The sequence below is a fragment of the Muscardinus avellanarius genome (assembly GCF_963383645.1).
Source record: "Muscardinus avellanarius genome assembly, chromosome: 1".
Taxonomy (NCBI): Eukaryota; Metazoa; Chordata; class Mammalia; order Rodentia; family Gliridae; genus Muscardinus; species Muscardinus avellanarius.
In genome coordinates, this window is record NC_137786.1 from 67,979,390 (window position 1) to 67,999,927 (window position 20,538).

Here is a 20,538-nt window from a genome sequence, read left to right on the forward strand (position 1 = left end):
AACGAATCCACACATTAATCAACTTACAGAAAATCATCACTCCACATTTTACAAAATTCCAAGCACGACACACACAGTGCTTTCGTAACCCAAAAATGTTTATGATAATTTTAACCGTATTTGTATAATTTTACAAAACGTGCAATATTACATTCAGGAAATTTTCTAGTATATGTATCCCTGGAAGAGGCAGAGCTGTGGATCATCTAAAACAGTGTTTTAAAGCTCTTTTAATGCTAATCCAAATCACTGGGATTTGTTTTTTAACTTTTTAAATTTCTTCTTAATTGCATTTTGCTATGTCTGATATTAAATTTTTCTAACCCCAAAGTTTGCCAGATGTCAAGAATAGGCATGCTTGGAATTAAAAGTGGGAAACTACAAATATTTAAAGTTGATCATTTACAATATGCTTATAAACCCATCATCAGTAGCATTCTCTAGGAATCGTATACAAGAGGCTGCTGCTTCTTCAATGGATTTTGACCAGCCTCCAAGATTCCCAGCAAAGTAAGGAAGTATGCCAGCTGACATCTGGTTAAGGTAAGACACCTGTTTCAAAAAGAAAATACAATATGTTAATTTTTATTAGCCTGGAGTTTTCCTTTCTTTCTTTGTGGGTCTAGGAATGAAACCCAGGGGCATTTTACCTCCGAGATACACCCCCTGCCCTAATTTTTATTCTTTATTTTGAAACAGGGTCTCATTAAGTTGTGGAGTGCCTCACTAAGTAGCCGAGGCGGTCCGCGAACCACAGTCCTCAGGTCTCAGCCTCCGGAGTGCTGGGATTACAAGCGTGAGCCACCACACCCGGCTGGCTTGGAGCTTTTCTGAGCAAGTACCTGAATCTTGTTGGTATAGGGGTGTGTAATGTTTGGATATAAATGTCCTCTGGAAGAGCTCATGTATTGGCAAAATGTTTAGAGGTGATATAATTGAAACAAGAAGATTCTAATCTCACCAGAGGATAAATCCATTGATGGATTAATGGATGTACTGGGTGGTGAGCTAGGCAGGTAGGGTATGGCTAGAGGAGATAGGCCACTGGAGTTATGGCCTTGAGGATATATGTCCTTTGCCCCTCCCCTAGCACACATGTGTGCGTCCTCCCTCCCCCTGCCTCTCTCTCTCTCTCTCTCTCTCTCTCTCTCTCTCTCTCTCTCTCTCTCTCTCTCTCTCTCCCCGCACCTTTTCTCTGCTTTCTAACATTATGCCTGAGCTCTGCAGACATGACCAAACCTAACATGGACTGAAACCTCCAGAACTGTGAGCAAACAAATCTTTCTTCCTCTAAGTTGTAATTGTCAGACATTTTGGGTCATATCAGTAAGAACACTGAGTAAAAGAGGGAGGCTATGATCTTAAACTTCTGGGGACCTTCTGAAATAGACCCAAATGGGTGACCTTGGGACTCTCTTGGTATAGACATAGAATTACAATTAATTAGGAAACCTGGGGAAGTGAAGAGATTCTCCGATATCTGTAGGAGCAAATTAATGTGCTGATGTTTCATCAAACTTACTGTGCATGAAGTGCTGTCAATAACCTGGATAAGGAACCCAGCACATATGACTTCACTTCTGATGTACTGTGGAGATGGTGGGACCGAAGGTAGGATGATCGACTTTGCCGCCACTGCGTAGGTGTTACTGAGAGTTAAGGACACACATTGTAGGTTTTTGGGAGAAACAACAAATTATTTCAGAAAACAAATTCCTATAGTTAGCGCACTGTTTGTTTGTTTGTTTGTTTGTCTGCAGCGCTGAGGATCAAACCCAGGGCCTGTTGCATGCCAGGCAAGTGCTCTACCACAGAGCAATTTATTTATCCAGGTAGAAGTGAAGCTCGGAAGACCCAGCTCTTCTGGATGTGTGGTCTACGTCAGAAAACATCCTTTAAGGCTACATTCAAGTGCAGGGAATAAGAACAGAGGCTGCAAGTGTTTTCTGCCTGGAGGTTACATGTTCTTTGCATAACTTTACGAAGCTGGAGTCCTCCTCAAGCTGAAGTTGTATTGTGTCCTAAAAGGTTGTAATTTCAGTTTCATGTCCTTTTATATTTAATTATTCACCGTTTTAAAGAACCTCAAACAACAGATAACCTTATTAGTTTGGAAAAGAAAATTCTCCCTCAGGCTCACTTTCGCTGAGCCCTATTCCCACCCTAGCGACCGCTCTTTTTTTTTTTGAAGCCCTTCTACCTCCGGGCTACACTCCCAGACCTATTTTTACATTTTTATTTGGAAACAGGGTCTCCTAAGCCAGCGCGTGCGGCTGGCTTCGAACCTGCGCGATCCTCCTGTCTCCGCCTCCCAAGCGCGGGGATTACAAGCGTGCGCCACCACGCCCGGCTGCGACCGCTCTTTTTAACATCCCGTTGTGTAGCTCTCTAGACTTGTTGTGTAATAATGTATAACAGTCATGTTTATCTAAAAAATGTACACATGTAGATTTTTACATAAATACAGCCAATTTCCAATTATAGCCTACAGTTTTATTTTTCACCTAAGAACCTTGAGAGGGGTTTCTCTAAGAGTGGTTTATAGGTTCCATATTACTTTAGAGCTACTTCCTCCTTCCTGTATTCCTCATATCTTTTTGTCTGCTTTTTGGCAACAGGGTCTTGCTAGGTTGTGATGGGTCTGGCCATGTGGCTGAGGCTGCCCCTTGGGATCTTCCTGTCTCAGCCTCTAAGCACTGGGATTAGTGCACCACCATACCCGGCTTTCTCCTATCTTTTGACATAACAAATGGTACTATTTACACTAGTTCATGTCCATGTGGGATTACCGGGGACGCTGCCTCTGAGCCACCATGCTCTCAGGGAACCTGAGAAAGGCCATGTGGAGGCCTCTGACTCTCCACCCCAGCTGACAGCCAGCCGTGTTGAGCACAGTTGAGCCTTTGTGAATTTGAAAAGGCGTTTTGCCTTTAACTGCCTTTTTACTGATCATGGATTTTTTTTTTTTTTTTTTTTTTTGGTGGTGGTACTGGGGATGGAAACCTTCTACCTCCAGGCTACACTCCCAGTCCTATACATCAGTTTTACATCTACATAGAACATTAGGGAAGAGAACTGCTTGAGAATTCCTGCATGATGCTTTGCTCAGAGCTGGCACTTGATACATGATTATTACTTTTTAAACCAATAGCTAAATATCATCTAGGAAAAAAATTCCAACTAATTTCATTCAAGGGCAGAAACAGCTGCATTGACTTTTTTATTTTCAGATCCACTTTCCATTGCTAGTCCATACTGTACACTATAGCTTCAGCGCCTGGGCTGCACGCACTCACCCGCCTTTGAGGGGTTTTCTCCGTGACACCAGCACTATGAAGTCTTTGGGTTTGTCACCATTCACCTCGCAACAGGTGATGTAATATATCTGATCGTCCTCATTCACCCAGTCTATGACCTCACAGGACCTGTGTAAAGAGAATGGTGAATAATGGGCATGCTTTTCTACCTGCTCAAATAAGACATTCAGTTCTCTTATTTACATGCATACTGTCATTACTGGTTCCTGTATTCAAACTTCAGCTCACCTAACTCTCCCCCAGAGCCAGCAGGCTGCCTTTAGAATGAGCTGTTTGATCAAAAGGAATAATTCTGCATGTGATGGGAAGGGTAAGGACCATCTGACTCCAAGGTCGCTGCCCCCCCAATGCTTCAGCTATTTTTTACAAAATTATTTTTCTCTAGGATCAAGTAAAACACTTTTAAGACTGGCGAACTATATGGATAGTTAAAGAAGGACTATGAGGTAAAACAATAGTGTTTGTTGGAAAGAGCACTGTTTAAAGGCAAAAAATCTTGCTGTAGACTATCAGATCACCACTTACCAGCTATGTTATGTTAGGCAGGTCATTCTATTATTTCATGTGTGAAACACAGATAATAATACCTGTAGGGTTATTGTGAGGATTAAATGAAAACACTTGACCCAGGACCTGAATTGTAAGCAGATGTATAAGGGGAGTTAGTTGATTTAGAATTCATTATTTCCTCCCTTTGTTCAAGTTTCATTTGGATAGAATGTCAAGAGACATTGAGAATTGTAGGAGAAAGATTTTAAGAGTATTCACACCAAGTTTTAGGTATTGTTCTCCCTAAAAGCTTTGTGCTTATAGAGGATCAATAAATATTGATGCAAGAAAATGTAAAAAGTGTTTCCTAATCTCTAGGATTATCTTATCATGATACCACTGGCTATGTTGTATTATTTTGGCATCTAAGCAAATCTAACATCTGACTCCAGAGATGTGGGATCATATTAATTTGTCTTATTTTTTGCAGTGTTACTCACAGTGAGTTTTAGAAATTTAAAAAATATATTTCTACCTTGCCAAGATTTGGAAATAAATAGTAACATTTCATACAAGAGGAGGCCCACCTCACCAGCCCTTTCTTTTCAACAGGTGTCTGGAGGGCCTTGCAGGCCCTGGAGCTAAGAGGGGGTCTGAGTGCATTCAGTCACTGCCAGGGCAGCTGACAAGGTGCAAAGCTCTCTACAGTTGTTCCTCAGCATCTGCAGGGCCTTGGTACCAAGGCTTTCTGTGGATATGGAATTCTGTGGAGATTCAAGATTCCTTCATAGAACGACACAGACTTGCCTATAACCCATGTACATCCTCCTGTATATTTTGAATAATTCCTAGACCACTTACGCAATTAAAATGGCTTACAAATAGTTATTAAACTTTACAGTTTAGAGAATAAAGACAAGAAAAAAGTCTGTACATATTAGGTACAGATAATTTTTCTTCCCTAAACACCAGTGATATGCAGGCATGGAACTCATCGACATGGAGGACAGACTACATTCCAGGAGAGGAGGGAGCATGAAGACTGAATTAGAGATTAGGGCTGGAAGTTGCAGGAGTGTGAGAAGTAGGCTGATAGGAGCAGACCATGATCAGGCAGGAGAGCAGGAAGGAATGAAGGGCTTTCCATCTGGAAGGAGTGGTTCTGTCAGGACTCACAGCTGGCTCAGGCCACTGCTCACCAGGGATGGCTGCTTCAACAGAAAAAAAGAAGGCACGTTCCATTAAAGGTCCAGAGTGGGAAGGACACTGGATAATCACTTCCTCAAGAGCAATGATGAGGCTGTGTGTGAAAGTACAAGGCTGAACTTCAGAGCCTGGCAGAGCTGGAATACAAACTGGGTCCTGTCACTTAGCTGCCGGTGCAATCTCGGCAGGTCTCAGAAACAGGAATAAAATCAACCTGGAGGTGACTGGGACTGTTACAACAGATGTGGATAAATCATACCAAGTTAGTATAGATGACAAATAAATGAGTATAATAATTTTGTTTTTCATCTCTCAATATCACTGGATGCGGTATTCTGTAAAGAGCAAGGTCTTTAAAATACTCTGATTTATAGAACATTTGGGCAATGGAGAGGGACTGCACCGCAGAGGTTGTCTTTTAAATGATGTTAGGGTTGATTAAGGAAAAATGTTTACATTCGTTCTTACATGTAATGGGGGTCCCACGAAGGTCGCTTTGTAAAGTCAGACAAGAGGTCATAAGCCAAGTGTGCTGGGCTTTTTACATGCTTTTCAACCCAAACAGACAAAACATCTTGCTCTTCCAGGGTATATATTTTTATCTGATTGATATTAACAAGAAAAATTAAATTACAGTAGAAAAATGAGTGGCTACACACACACATACACACATGGACATGTGAATCATAGACTGATTACAGAAGCTAAAACACTGTTGCCTAGATTGAAATGAGGCCAAACGATGGGGATCCCGTTTTAAACACTTAGCTGTCTAGGAGTCTGCCCAGGATGCTGAACCAGGTCACAATATGAGACTTGGGGATGTGATATCTAATTATTGTGCGAAGGGCTTTTCTCATGACAAATAAAGAACGTAAGCCTTTGTCTGCTGACCTCTTTCTGCAGCTTGCCTGCCTCTATCCAGGAACAGCCAAGGACATCACCGGGCTGCTAGGCAGGCTAGCACCTCATCCCCACAACGCTGTGGCTTAAGATGCTTTTCCAGGGTGTCATCACACCTTGATGTGGGCAAAGAGGACCCAGGAAGCAAGCCAGCCACCTCCTGAACTAACTCGACCTCTCAATGGAGACCCTGAAAGCAGCCCGTTTCTTTAGCACAAAGCATTCTTTGATTACTGTGCCACACGGGCTCATCCTTCTATGAGGCCAGTTTCTGGGTTTGTAATGCATATTATTCCATAGATAAGAGGAGGCCTGCCTTGGGGAGCCATTTGACACATACTTAAACATTAATGCATCCCTTGTTACTCCGAGCTTTCCCTCTACTCTGTTTTTGACAATAATCAGAGATGTGTGTTCAGCTAAGAGCACATTTCTATTCTACCCATTTTCTCTGTCTCTTTCAGGGCGCTTTGAAGTTAGTGTTGAAATTTACCATCTTATAATCATTCCCATGGCAACAAGCTGCGAGAAGACAAACAAACACAAGGTCAGGACTTCACAGCAGGAATCAAGCAGATGGAAAAAACCAGACTACAAAGGAGAAACCTTTATTTAAACAGAAATAAATATGTGTGTATTTCTGCATATATATCATCAATGAAGAAGTGAGAAATTAAATAACAGCAGTGTAGGGCACACACAAGTGATGTTTCTCCAAAATACTGTCCTTGAGGCCAAATATAACTTTAACTCCAACCTACAAAGGCAGACATGGCTAAGTTGTGAGCATTTATCAAACACAAAGCAAACCATGGATGGGGCTCCATTCGGTTGCCGGGACTCGTCCTGCTCAGCCTGAGAATTTTACCTGTGCCCCCAGCAAGGGTGGACGAGGAGGCTCACTGGTATAAGCCCAGGGAGAAGCCACTTTATTAAAGCTTAGTGGCCAAGCCGCTGGGTCTCTGAAATTCAGAGAAACTGATGATATGTGACTTGGAAGACCTCTACAGCCTCAGTCACATTCTGACCTTGGGGAAGCTTGGTTCCTTGGTGGGACCAGGGTGGAGTGGGCTATAATATTGAGCTGAGCATTTGTTAAGAGTTGAATTGTGTCTGCTAAATTCATAAGTTGAAATCCTAACCTTTTGTACCTCAGAATGTGATTTTACATGGAAAAAGGTCGCTGCAGATGTAACTAGTTAAGATGAGGTGGTAGCACAGTGAGTAGGCCCATAATCCACTATGACTGACATCATCAACAAAGGGAGTTTCGCGGGGCGTGGTGGCGCAGGCTTGGGAGGCTGAGACAGGAGGATTGTACAGGTTCGAAGCCAGCCTCAGCTACTTAGTGAGGCTCTCAGCAACTTAGTAAGACCCTGTTCCAAATAAAATATATTAAAAAATAGGTCTGGGAGTATATCCTGGAGGTAGAAAGCCTCTGGGTTCCACACCCAGTACCACCAAAAAAAAAAAAAAAGAGGAAAGGTTGACAGGAAGTTTGACATACACTTGCACACAAGGAGAATGCCAGATGAAGACAGATCTATCCAATGATAAATCTAAAAGGCAAGCAGAGCCAAAGATTTTCAGCACTCTGCTGGTGCCAGTTTTTACCCTTAGAAGCAACCAACCTTGTGGACATCTTGGTCTAAAACTCCCAACTTTCAGAACAGAGGCACTATCGATTCTGTTAAGGGATCTGGTGTGAGGTACTCTGTTATGGCCCTAGGGAATGCATATGGCACTTTTCCAGGGAGCTGCTCCCCAGGTTGCAGACACATGCGGCTGCTACCTATCCAGGAGCCAAAGTCAACTTCAAGCTCAGTAGCCACCATTACTGGTGACTGACACCAGTGACTGGTCCCAGAGATCCACCTGCCCAACCTATCCCCTTATCCCCTGCAGTAATCCCCAGGTACCTCCCAGGAAAATCCAGGAACCCCCTAAGCTTCTATAAAAATGAATTTTCTCCTTCCCATAACGTAATGGGGAGAAAGCACAACATCTCTGCCTCTATTTTGAATTTGTCTTCAGCTCTGCATGTAGGCATAGTAATCCTTTAAGAAGTGTTCATCTAAAAATTGGTACTATAAGGCTTAGTAGACCTATATTTACCTTCTTTCTCATTTATCTACCTATCATCTACCAGGTGCCAGGAATTTCTGTGTTCTAGAGATGCAGTGAAGGGCAAATGATCCCCAGAGAGCTTACAGTCTTGTTGGTGTAAGCATCAGCTTCCAAGACTCTCCCAATATTCCTCTGAAATTAACTCAAATTAAAACTCAAATGATATATGTTTATTTAAATTTGATGACATGTAAAACAATGTCAAGGTTGCCCAGCGAGATACAAGGAAATCAAGGCAAGGCTTCTTTCTGTAGAAGTTCTAATCCATGTGACCATGGAAAAACTAAATTGCCATGTAAAGGCTTAAATAACAATTTGCAGTAACTGTGGAAGAAATGTTACGTGATACTGAAGAATTAATTGGCAAATTAACTTTAAAGAAGTCATGATGAGAGTCGCTTCTAGAGGCAGAAGGCCATGACATTGGGGATGGCGGGTTAGATTTGAAGACCAGGTTAGATCTGGGTAGATGTGGAGGAGGGATGGAGGGATGTGAGAACATGCACACAGAGGCAGGAAGATGAAGATGTGGGCCTATTTGAAGGACTCCACATCATCCAGCAAATAGAGACAGGGCTGGAGAGAAGCTTGCCTCTGAGAAACAGTTCCCCCTAAACCACATAAGGGGCAGTGGGAGCACAGCTGCCACGCCAACTTTTTTTGTGAAATTTATCACCGACTTTCATTTCACTGCAGCGGCTGTGCAGAGCCTGCCATGTCCTACCTTTTCCGACGTGCTGGTAACCTCCCAGCCGGTTTTGGCTGCCAGCTTTTTGAGAGCCTCCACATTGCCATTGCTCAAGGATGCCTAAAATACAAATATTTAAAATATGGTGTGTTCAGTGCATTGTAATGGAATCATGTATTTTCTGCTTAGAAAATTTCCACTGTCAGATTATATGTAGTTTTGCTAGATATTGCCCAACTTTGCTCTATATAAAATGAACCATTTTGTATTCTCAGCAACAACAGAGGAAGATGTTGTTTTCTACAGAGCCACATAAACAGAGAACACCACCAAGCTACTGAATCTTTGCCAAACGAATAGACATTAAGAGGGGGGGGGGGCGCACAAGGTGTTGAATTGGGTTTACCTCTGAGCTACACCTCCAGTTTTTTTTTTTTTTTTTTTTTTTTTTTTGGTGGTACTGGGGTTCCTGGAAACCCTTCTACCTCCGGGCTACGGTCCCAGACCTATTTTATACTTTTTTAAAATTTGGAAACAGGGTATCTTAAGCCAGTGTGGCTGGCTTTGAACCTGCGCGATCCTCCTGTCTCCGCCTCCCAAGCGCAGGAATTACAAGCGTGCGCCACCACGCCCGGCCTCACCTCCAGTGCTTTTTATTTTTTAACTTGAAAAATAAATATAATTCACCAAATTGCTGAGGATGGCCTTGAACCTGCAATCTTCCTGTCTCAACCTCTCAAGTATTGGAGTTACAGATGTGTCACCACACCAGCTTCAGTTTAGTTTTAATTCAGATTTCTCTTATTCAGTTGAATGTTTCATGCATTTGAGATCTATTTTCGTGTGTGTGTGTGTGTGTGTGTGTGTGCAAATTGTCCATTCCTGTCTTTTGCCTATTTTTCTTTTGAGTGTTTATTGTTCTTCATTTTTGATATGCTATAAAGTAACTCTTTGTCACAATGAGAAGCAATATTTCTTCCAAGTTTGTCACTTTTTAAAATAATTTTTCTTGCCGGGCGTGGTGGCGCACGCTTGTAATCCCCAAGCTTGGGAGGTGGAGACAGGAGAATCACGCACGTTCGAAGCCAGCTGCGTTGGCTTAAGAGACCCTGTTTCAAAAATATAAAATAGGTCTGGGAGTGTAGCCCGGAGGAAGAAGGGCTTCCAGGAACCCCAGTACCACCACCAAAAAAAAAAAAAATAAAAAAATAATAATAATAAAATAATTCTTCTTATAGAGATTTTTGTTAAGCAATAGTAAACATTTTGTGTAGCTGAAAAAAAAAGAAAGCAATTGGGCACTAACAGAGGAGGAGTATGTTGAGGTTGAGCCAAAGTCATACTTTTTTTTTTTTTTGCAGGTCTGGTGATGGAATCCCCGGACATTCGACCTCCTAGCTACACCCCTGCCCTATTTTTTATTCTTTATATTTTAAATAGGGTCTCACTGAGTTGCGGAGGGCCTCCCTAAGTAGCTGAGGCTGTCCATGAACCGCAATCCTCTGGTCTCAGCCTCCCAAATGCTGGGATTACAAGCGTGCACCACCACGCCCGACCAAAGTCATACTTTTGGTAAACAATCTTGGGTTTCCCTTTACAATTTACTCTAAAAACTTTCAAATGACAACTGTGGTTTTATAAAAATGCAAACTGGGGTTGGGCGTGTAGCTCAGTGGTAGCGCATTTGCCTGGCAGGCAGGAGGCCTTGGCTTTCATACCCAGTGCCACCACCAAAAACAAACCAACAAAACCACCACACAACATATAAACACAGAAGCTCCTAAGCCGTCATTCATCACAAATTATGGGGAGGCAGGGGATCACGATATATCACGCTGTTTGAACATGCAGGTGTCAGGGCACCCAGCATGTGTAGTTTAGAAACTGTACATAAAAGTCAAAGAAGAGAGCAAAGCAACTGGTTGGTCACTAGTTTCTGATCTCTTGCTTTTGACTCATCTTGAACAAAGGGGTTGATATAATTCACTCTTCCGTCTAACTCTATAGGTATAACATGAGTCTGGAAAAGGGGGGTTCTATTATTTATACTGCTGAGACTTTTCTATGAGGGGCTCTCAATCATAAAGCTGTCACCTGCTTGCTTATGTCCCAGTGTACGCCGAGTGGACGCTCTTCTTTGTGGGAAATAACATATTTCCTGCAATAAAAAAAAATAAGATGCTAAATAACAGTTTTCTTCCCTGCACTGAGCACACAACAGTAACCACGATACTTTGTTGAGCTGAAATCATCAGTTTTACAAAGTTGCTTTTACTGGCAGAACAATCAGGAAGAACCATTTCCACGAGTCAGCCTTCACAGTCAGGAAACATCAGTTCTTGTCTTCACCCATCATGTGGAACTAGAGACCCAAAAAGGAACTCCTTGTCATAGAATCCCTGGGATAAGACAAGATGCCATGGGATCCTGACATCTTATGTCCTTTACCTGCCCAGGCGAATTCTCTTGCGTGCAATAGCTCCCCGATAGCGTCTGAAGTCATCCTTTAATTTAAAAAAATGAAGAAAAAATAATCAATTTATAATATTTAACTGCTACAATCCTTACATATCCTTCTCTGGAGTCGATTTAAAGGGCAGCTTGGGACGCCCTGCCTCTGTGGCCGTCCTCATGAAGTCTGAGCCGCCATGTTGAATTCACAAAGGGCAGGTGTGTGGATAAAAGCACAACCTTTACAGCTATGTTTTGTTTTTTGTTTATATAAAAAATGGAGATTATTTCAACTTTTGTTACCAGAATGATACAGAAATCTCACTGGAGCTGAGTGGTGGTAATGAAGCAGTTCCTGGATGAGGAGAAGACATAGCGGCCAGGACATTTGGTACAGTACGAAGAACTGGATGTGAGAAATTAGAGTGGGGATGCAAAATGGCGACACAGAAGATCACGTGCTCAAGGTAGGGAGGCTCCAGGGCCTCCATCATAATCATCAGAGCTATGGGGGCGAGGTGGGGTATGAAGGGCCATTTGACTTGTCAGGCAAGAAAGAAAGAAAAGGGAAAGGAACAGCCAGCCCTCAGGGTCGCTGCGGGTGGGGAGGGCTTGGGGTGCAGCTCTGCATTCACAGGTCTGATTATGGAAATGCACATGGTAAGGACTGACCTTTGAAATGGGCTTGATTCTGGGAAAGGTGATGAGTTCTTCCTTCTCATCAACAGCATTATAAATGAGAAAAGCACTGTTGATGTGCCGGCCTCGACCCTCGGCCCACTCCCGGCAGTCAAAGGCCTCCACGCGCACTCCGACCTCCACGCTGCAAGGGCGACACAGGGCGTGGACAAGAGAACCTCCACTCCCAGCCTCCCTGGTCCACCCCCTCCTCCAGGCCACACAAGGCTCTTCTTTGTCCTGGGCAGATCTATACAACTGGTTTTTTTCTTTTCTTTTTGTTACTGAGGATTGATTCCAAGGGCTTTCTACCTCTGAACTCTTCACTAAGTCACTGAGGGTCTTGCTAAGTTGCTGAGGCAGGTCTTGGACCTGCCATCCTCCTGTCTCTGCCTCCCAAGTACTGGGATTACAGGCCTGTACCACCACACTTGGTTTGTATAACTAATAAAACTCTTTTTTTTTGTATGTGGTACTGGGGTTCCTGGAAACCCTTCTACCTCCAGGCTACACTCTCAGACCTATTTTTATATTTTTATTTGGAAACAGGTCTCTTAAGCCAGCGAGGCTGGCTTCGAACCGTGCGATCCTCCTGTCTCTGTCTTCCAAGCACAAGGATTACAAGCATGTGCCACCATGCCTGGCATAAAATTCGTTTTGAGGTCATTGGGTTGGTTGGGGAAGCCCCTGAGGGCGTATCCACTTTGCTTTTCCACTTTCAAGTGGGGAAGAAGCCGCTTGGGACTTTCTGTGGAAATACATTTCATGAACATATTTTGGTAACCAGGCAAGAGAGGTTAAACTGTGCCAAAGTCAAGTTTTCTTCCCTAAAAACAATAGTTCTCTAAATGAGAGCACCAAACCCTGAAACAAGATAGAAAACACAGGTATCCTCTTTTAAATTTAAAAAGAAATATACAAAATGAAATATTTTCATTATGTATCAAGGGTAATAAAGATAGCTGGAAGGGAGTTTCAAGTCACAGTGGTAAGTAACAGGTCCTTTATGAGCTGGTTGACCATCTGGTCACAGAGACACTTTGGAGAATGAAAGGAAGAATTAATAATTGTGCCAGGGTAACAGGTACAGAAGAGAGCCATTCCAGGCCAGCTGGCACACACAGCCATCCTTACGAGAGAGACAAAAACCCAACCCATCACAGTTTACTGTGTCAGGAGGCCTGAAGCGGAACAGAAGATTAGAATGTGCCCATGGATTTTGAAGACTGAATGAAGTTTAAAAAAAAAGTTAGTGGCAATCGAGTTAAAGCAGTCCCCATTCACTTCCTGGTTGAAATGTAAACCAAAAATTATGTGTGCGCTAGTTTGAGTTGTCGTAGCAACCTCAGAGCCCTCTTTACCAGGTCTGGAATGTATTGTTGACGATGGCATTGAAGACAAGACGATCTCCAACTGTAGATGGTCCCCGGAACTTAAACATATCCACAGACTTCAGGAAGGGATGCCCCCGGCACAGGCGGCTGAGGAAACACAGAGGAGAAAAGACGATTGTTCTCCCAGATATTTTCATGTTGATCCATTGGATGGATATAATAGACAGGCACAAAACCTGTTCTAAAAAGACATCTCTTTGTAACTCGAGTAGGTTGTAGTAGTTCTGTACACAGCCTGCAAATATCTGGTGAAATACCCCCTCCCTGAGCAGTGGACGCTACTGAGATGTGAGTGCCTCTGCTCTCAGGTTGTTCTCTGTGGCTCCTGTCCTACTATGACGGCTGCGTTTATCCTGACAGCTTATGACCACAACCCCAGAAAGCTGTGACTCACAGGTTGGTGTGGGGCACAAGTGAAGGCAACTGCCCACTGCGGACACTCACACCCCTTCCTCAGCATTGCAGAGAACTGAATTCATCCAGAGACCAAAAGCCACATTGTTTTGTATTCCCTACAGGAAAAAAAAATTCCCTGGATTGTTGCATGCTGCCCTAAAGGCTACAAAATACCCATTTTACAATATTTGTGTGGATGGAATTGTTTTTTCTTTTTTTCTTTTTTGGCAGAACTAGGGATTTAACCCAGGAGTGTTCTACCTCCAAGCTACACTCCTAGCTCTATTTTTAATATTTTAATTTGAAACAAGGTGTCACTAAGTTGAGGAGGGCCTCACTGAGTAGCGGAGGCTGACACAAAGCTGGATTCTCCTGTCTCAGCCTCCTAAATGCTGTGATTATAAGCGTGTGCCACCAGGCCCAGCTAGAATTTTGAAGTAGTGTGAAGAATTTTTAATATCAGAAGTTACTTCCATAATTTTTTACATTTTAGATCCCTGCTGCGGTTACTCAGTTACCCTAAAGAATTGTGCTAAAACACTAAATGACTAGCTTCCTCCGTCATTAATTATATTGTAAGCTTTTACAATAGAACATGTTCAATTTCAAATCCTTTTTGTCACTAAGAATGACGATCTCATTTTTAAAACAAGCTCTCTTATTTGTGCATAATTTGTAGAAAAAATAATTACAGGTTGCTAATTATAGCTATAATGACAGACTTATTAATAGTAAAATTCTTTAAATTTGGAAGCAGTAAGACCTTAAATTTTAGTGAACAACAAAAATTGTCAGAAGGGCAGATCCTATTCACAGCCATTTTCAGAGTATGTTTCTTAAAACTGCTCCTTTACCTACATGGTTCCAGTTACAATCAAATAACCTTTTTAAAATTGATGATATACTAAAAGTATTTTTCTAAGTACTCCCCTTTTTCTCTTCTCACTTTTTAGTTAATTCTTTAGTCATAATTGTTTTAACCAGCACTTTCAAAGGTCAGAGCTAATTGTAAATTATCTTTAAAAACGTTTCTAACTACTGTTTTGAAGCTTAAAGGCTGTCTGCCATTTCTTTTCTGCATTTGCATGATCAGTTCTCACAATGAGTTCCACTGTCTCAACAGTGGAACATTCATAACTCAGAATAAAGAATTAAAACTGCCACTCAAGTTTTATTTCCAATCAAGAACTGAAATATTCACCCTCACAAGAGGGACAGATTAATTCTAAAATAAGCAAGTAAATATGATCAGTAATGTCCTCTGCCTCTTCTCTTCCCTCTCCCTCTCCCTCTCCTTCCTCTCCCTCTCTCTGTGGGGATTGAACCCAGAGGCATTCTACCCTTGAACTAGACCCCCAGCCTGATTTTATTTTATTTTATTTTTTGGAACAGGGTCTCACTAAGTGGCTAAGGATCTTACTACGTTGCTGAGGCTGGGCTTGAACCTGCCATCCTCCTGTCTCAGCCTCTCAAGTATTGGGATTTCAGGTGTGCACCACCACACCAGGCAATTTTCTCATTTTGAAAACAGGCCACGTTTTCTTCAATTCTTTCCTCTACTCCTTGGCTAGCCCAGTAACTGGATCTCAGATCCTTTCTAATTTCTCTCCGCTGGTCCCAGAATCACATGCCAAGGGCCAAACCGAGAACCTTGCTGAAATTGTCGCCACCGTCTCCATCCAAGCCATGATCTGGCCACCAAAAGTGTTTCCATGGTGGTTTGCGTGGGGTGGGAGGACAAGCTCGATGCTCTGGACAGCGGTGCCCCTGGTGGCCGCGCTTCCTTCCTCCTCAGCACTGATGGGATCTGGAGGGTGTGAAACAGCAGTGACAGTGGTCAGCTGTGGTTCCTGGCTACCGCTTCTCCTTCCCAGCAGCAAACTCCCCTCGGGGACGCTCAGACAAACTGAGCTGTTCTTCAAAACTCACAATTGAGAAGCAAACAGGTTCTACAAAATGACTTATTTAGAGGCCGGGTGTTTGCAGTCAGTTGGGTTAATAGGCTCATGAAAAAATGCAAATTTGTTACTGCATTTTTCTGTTGATTCATTTCAAGAAGATATATTTTTTAGGGGCGAGGCACTGAGTAATTTATTTTCTAAAAAGGGGGTAGTAACCCCAATAGATTTGGGAACCTCTGGGATAGGACAACTGACCAGAAAGGACATTTTGGTGGTTTTATTCTGATTTAGCTAATATATCCAATGGAATTTTGATGAAAGGAGTGATTCTATTTAAACTCAATTCATTTGGTGGAAGAGAGCAGAGAAGGCAGTGTTAGAAATTTAGGGAGTAATAGTATGTCAATATCTTAATTGTGGGGATGGTTTTATAGGTGTACACTTATGGCAAAACTTCTCAAATAACATACTTTAAATGCAGACCATTTGTCATATGTCAAGTACATCTCAATAAAGTATTTAAAAATTAATGGATTGAGCTGGGCATGATGATGCATGCTTTTAATCCCAGCATTCAGGAGGCTGAGACAGGAGGATCATGTTCAGGAACAGCCTCAGCTACTTAGTGAGGCCCTTTGCAACTCAGTGAGACACTGTTTCAAAATAAAGAATAAAAGATAGGGCTGGGGTGTAGCTCAGACGTGGAATGCCCCTAGGTTTCATCCCCAGTACTGCAAAAAATAAAAATAAAAAAGTAAATAAAAATAAAAGGATCGAACTATGAAAGGCCACAGACACTGAGACCCCAGAGTACTGTGGAGTTCGGAATGGGAAGGTGGCCCCCTGTGCACACTGCCACACGCTGAACTCAGACACAGCTAAGAAGACACAGCCCTCTGTGCTTCTTCATGTCTGTCTGCTTTCTGTGAATCATATCTGCTTCATTTACTGACAAATTGGTTTTTACTACTCTCAACAATGGAGAAATAATTTACTCCGGCTGCAAAGTACTAAAATGTATTCAAATACGCTTCTGCTTTACACAGTGAATGGCCAGCAAGGCTTAACCTCAGGAGCTCTTTCTGGGGAGGTGCAGTGGGGGGCTAACAAGTCCCAAGGACCACCCTGGTGAGACTGTCAGAGGCCAGCTGAGCTGGCAGCCTGAGGGTGCAGATATGCTCAGCTTCTGCTGCTGATGGGGTGGGTTGTCCTTGCAGCAGTCCCATCTAGGTGACCAAGATGGGCAGTTACAGAGACCTTGAGCTCCACTCCCTGGTGGAATTTTTAGATTAATAATTATTGATAGTCTTTTTCTTATATTTTTTTCTCCTTTGATCTAGTGGCCATTTCAGTCCCCTGCTTCAAACATGTCAGTGGCTCCCACTGTTCTAGTATGAAATGCCAAATCCTGCCTTTAGCCTGGCTGGCCTATGCCCCCCTCTCTGGCCTCAGTTGATATGACGCCACAACCCTGAATTACACTCTCTCGCTCACTCTACCCTTCGCTTCAGTCACACTTGTCTTCTTGCAGTTGTTTCAAAGAAATACTGTCTTCAGCATCAGTGCATTTGCACCCGTCCACTCTGTCGAAGCAATCCCGAGTCACCACCACCTGTGACCTCTCTTGACCATCTCAGAGACCACTTCCTCAGGAAAGCTTCCCTGACCGCCACAGCCAAGTCCCGCCATATCAGCATCCCTTTCTCTCACAGAAAAGGTATGACCCACTAGATCCTAAGCTTTTGGAGGTCAAGGACTAAGGATATTTGTGTGTGTGTGTGTGTGTGTGTGTGTGTGTGTGTGTGTGTGTGTGTTTGTGTGGAACTGGGATTGAATCCAGGTGTATTCTACCTCTGAGCTATACCCCCATGCCTTTTTACTTTTTATTGAAACAGGGTCTCACTAAGTGACCATGCTGACCTAGAACTCTTTACTCTTTAAGTGACGCAGCAGTGTTTACCAGATGTCCCACTACTCCCACTTTTGCTTAATAGTATTATCAGAAACTCAGTTTTTTTCCAATTTAGTGAGTGTGAAATAAAATCTCATGTTGGGTATAATTTGCATTTAACTGATTACTAATGAGGTCCAACATCTTTTTATATGAATATTAAATATTCTTGTTATTTCTTAATGGAATGTCTCTCTATGTCATTTTTTTCAAATATGGCTTCTTTCCACTTCCAGGGCTCACTCTATCCTCTAAGTTCCCTAAGCAACCTCTTTTACATAGTTCTCATTTCTTTGCCTGTCTGGCTACATGCCAGGTAATTCCTTCAGATCTATTTTCCAGTTTGCTATCTCTTTTTCTTTCCTTCCTTCTTTCTTTTCTTTCTTTCTTTTTTTTTTGGTGTTGTTTTTTGGTTTTTTGGTGTGGTATTAAGGACTGAACCCAAACCCAAGCAAGTTCTACCTCTGAGCTATCCCCCCCAAACTCAATTTTGTCTTTTATTTTGAAACAGGGTCTAAGTTACTGTGTGCTGGCCTTGAACCTGCGATCCTAAGTACTGGGATTACAGATGTGTGCCACCAGTGTCTTAAGGTGCAATTCATTCATTGAGTTTAACATTTTAATTATTACATGTTTTTATAGAAATTCTCTTCCTCAAACTTTCTAGGTCATCTTTTTGTCACCAAACCATGCTTTCAATATTCTTTTATTTCTCAAAATACATTCTCACTTTGTATATATTTTTTTTTTTTGGTGGTACTGGGGGTGGGACCCAGAGGCTTCCTACCTCTGGTCTATACTCCCAGACCTTTTTTTTAATATTTTATTGGGAAACAGGGTCTCACTAAGTTGCTGAGAGCCTCACTAAGCAGCTGAGGCTGGCTTCGAACCTGTGCGATCCTCCTGTCTCAGCCTCCCAAGCGCGGGGATTACAAGCGTGCGCCACCACGCCCGGCTCTCACTTTGTATTCTTGATACATCCATTATCTGTGGTCTTGTGAGCCCCTTTCAGACTCCCATGGGTGTCACTTTGAGATCATAGCGCCTTATTTATTTTGGTTTCCTATGACTTTGAGCAGGAGCTTCTACTGCTTGGATATTATCTATGGAAATTCTTGAGGGCTGGGTGTAAAGTGTTTTTCTTCACAAGGGATTTGCATTTGCTGCTGCAGATCATCTGGGGTCCTGGCCCAGGACACTGAATGCTGAAATTCACTGCATCTGTTTCTGCCGAAATAGATCATGTGAAATAGATCATGTAAATTCCAGAAGTATGTACCTGTCATTGAATTATCAAATGGAAATCTGTGTGTGTGTGTGTGTGTGTGTGTGTGTGTGTGTGTGTGTGTGCGTGTGTTGTCTGGTAACTGAAAGATATCAATGGTATGAACACTTACTTTAATGTATGTGTGAGTGGTACTGGGAATTGAACCTAGAGGCATCCTACCTCCAAGCTACAACACCAGACCATTTTTTATTTATTTATTTATTTTTATTTTGAAACAGGTTCTCACTAGTTTTGTGAGATTCTGGTTACTTGCTGAGGCTGTCCTCGAACCTGCAATCCTTCTATCTCAGACTCCTAAGTACTAGGCATGTGCCACCATGCCTGGATGGAAGGCTTATTTGTTAACTATATGCCTTTCCTACCTTTTAAATTTTTCATTTGTCCTTTTGGGTGTTTTCAAAGTATTGTGTCATCAACCTGCTTGGACAATTTTACATTTATTCCACATTTTTAAGGTCATGAGCTATTTAAATATAATTGCAAAATAAAAAAAATACAAGAGAGCCTTAAAATATGAGAGATATCATAAAGAGACTCAAATATAAGGCAGCTTCTTTTCTGAAAGGTGACTAAAGAAAGTCTCTCATTCCTATGAAGACACATGCAGTGTCCCCTGGGGACGAGTGGAGTCAGCTTGTATGTGAGGTCACATACATAGGAACATCAGCTATGATGTGTCGCAAAAATAAACTGAGGATACACATCTGCAGTGTAGAAATATGCCTGTTTGCAGATAATTGCTGACCAATGAGATACAGTTTTTACGGGTCCAGAGGGTAATTAGGCTCACAGCTCTGGCTTGGGTTAAGTAAATAAACACACTTCATTCTTTCTGCAGGTTTCCAGTGATCAAGTTCACTATTTATACTTTTGGGTGTTTTCAAAGTATTGTGTCATCATCCTGCTTAGACAATTTTACATTTATTCCACATTTTCTAGGTCAGGAACTTTGACCCCTACTGAGGTCATTCTAAGCTCTCGTTTTCATTCTATATGTCCAAAAAGGATCAACCAAGATAAAGCTCTTAAGGTCTAGTTTCTTACTAAAAGCTAATAATTAAAATGCTTCAAGCAAGGCATAGTGGTGCATGACTGAAATCCCAGCGCTTGGGAGGCTAAGACAGAAGGAATGCAGGTTTGAGGCCAGTGTGAGATAACTTAATGAGACCCTATTTCAAATAAAAAATAAAATAGGGCTGAGGGTATAGCTAAGAGGTAGAATGCCCCTAGGGTTCTAATAACACACACACACACACACACACACACACACACACACACACACACACCACCACCACCACCACCACCACCACCAACAACAACAACAACAACAGCAAGAAATAAAAAAAAAAACTTCAAATTTGAAGTCCCCCCCCCATATGCCATGATTCCAAACAATAACCCATGGTACAAAAGCATGTCTTCCAAAAGTCTTCTTTTGAAACACCCTAATTTAATCTTTTTCTACTTTCTTCTGAAAGCATATAATCTGGATTTCACCTTCTCACCAATAGGCACTTCCAACAAACAAGACCTAGAAGAAAATTTAAATCTTTTGTGTCTGATGTTACAACTAATATCAACCCCTGGTTTTCTAAAAATATAGCTTAATAACAAATGTTTTGGCTACCTTATTTTAGAATTTGTTGTTCAATCCAGCATAGCCTCTGCGAGGGCTGGGGTGCAGCGAGTGACACACCATACACTCTGTCACATTTTTAAGTGCCAGGCCCAGTGCTCAACTTAAGAGAA

At 42.3% G+C, this 20,538-nt stretch overlaps 1 protein-coding gene across 1 annotated transcript in view; it reads right to left on the bottom strand.

The window, feature by feature from the left end:
* Positions 1–402: 402 nt before the first annotated feature.
* The window catches only part of ACOT12 (acyl-CoA thioesterase 12), a gene marked incomplete at both ends in the record, with an annotated part of 48,054 nt that continues 27,918 nt past the window's right edge, over positions 403–20,538 (bottom strand). Inside the window, 10 exons of the mRNA XM_080708974.1 lie at positions 403–552; positions 1,523–1,649; positions 3,297–3,425; positions 5,481–5,614; positions 8,767–8,850; positions 10,825–10,888; positions 11,179–11,234; positions 11,854–12,004; positions 13,221–13,340; positions 15,300–15,456. Of these exons, the coding sequence (XP_080565100.1) occupies positions 403–552; positions 1,523–1,649; positions 3,297–3,425; positions 5,481–5,614; positions 8,767–8,850; positions 10,825–10,888; positions 11,179–11,234; positions 11,854–12,004; positions 13,221–13,340; positions 15,300–15,456 (1,172 nt within the window). The remainder of the gene's footprint in view (positions 553–1,522; positions 1,650–3,296; positions 3,426–5,480; positions 5,615–8,766; positions 8,851–10,824; positions 10,889–11,178; positions 11,235–11,853; positions 12,005–13,220; positions 13,341–15,299; positions 15,457–20,538) is intronic.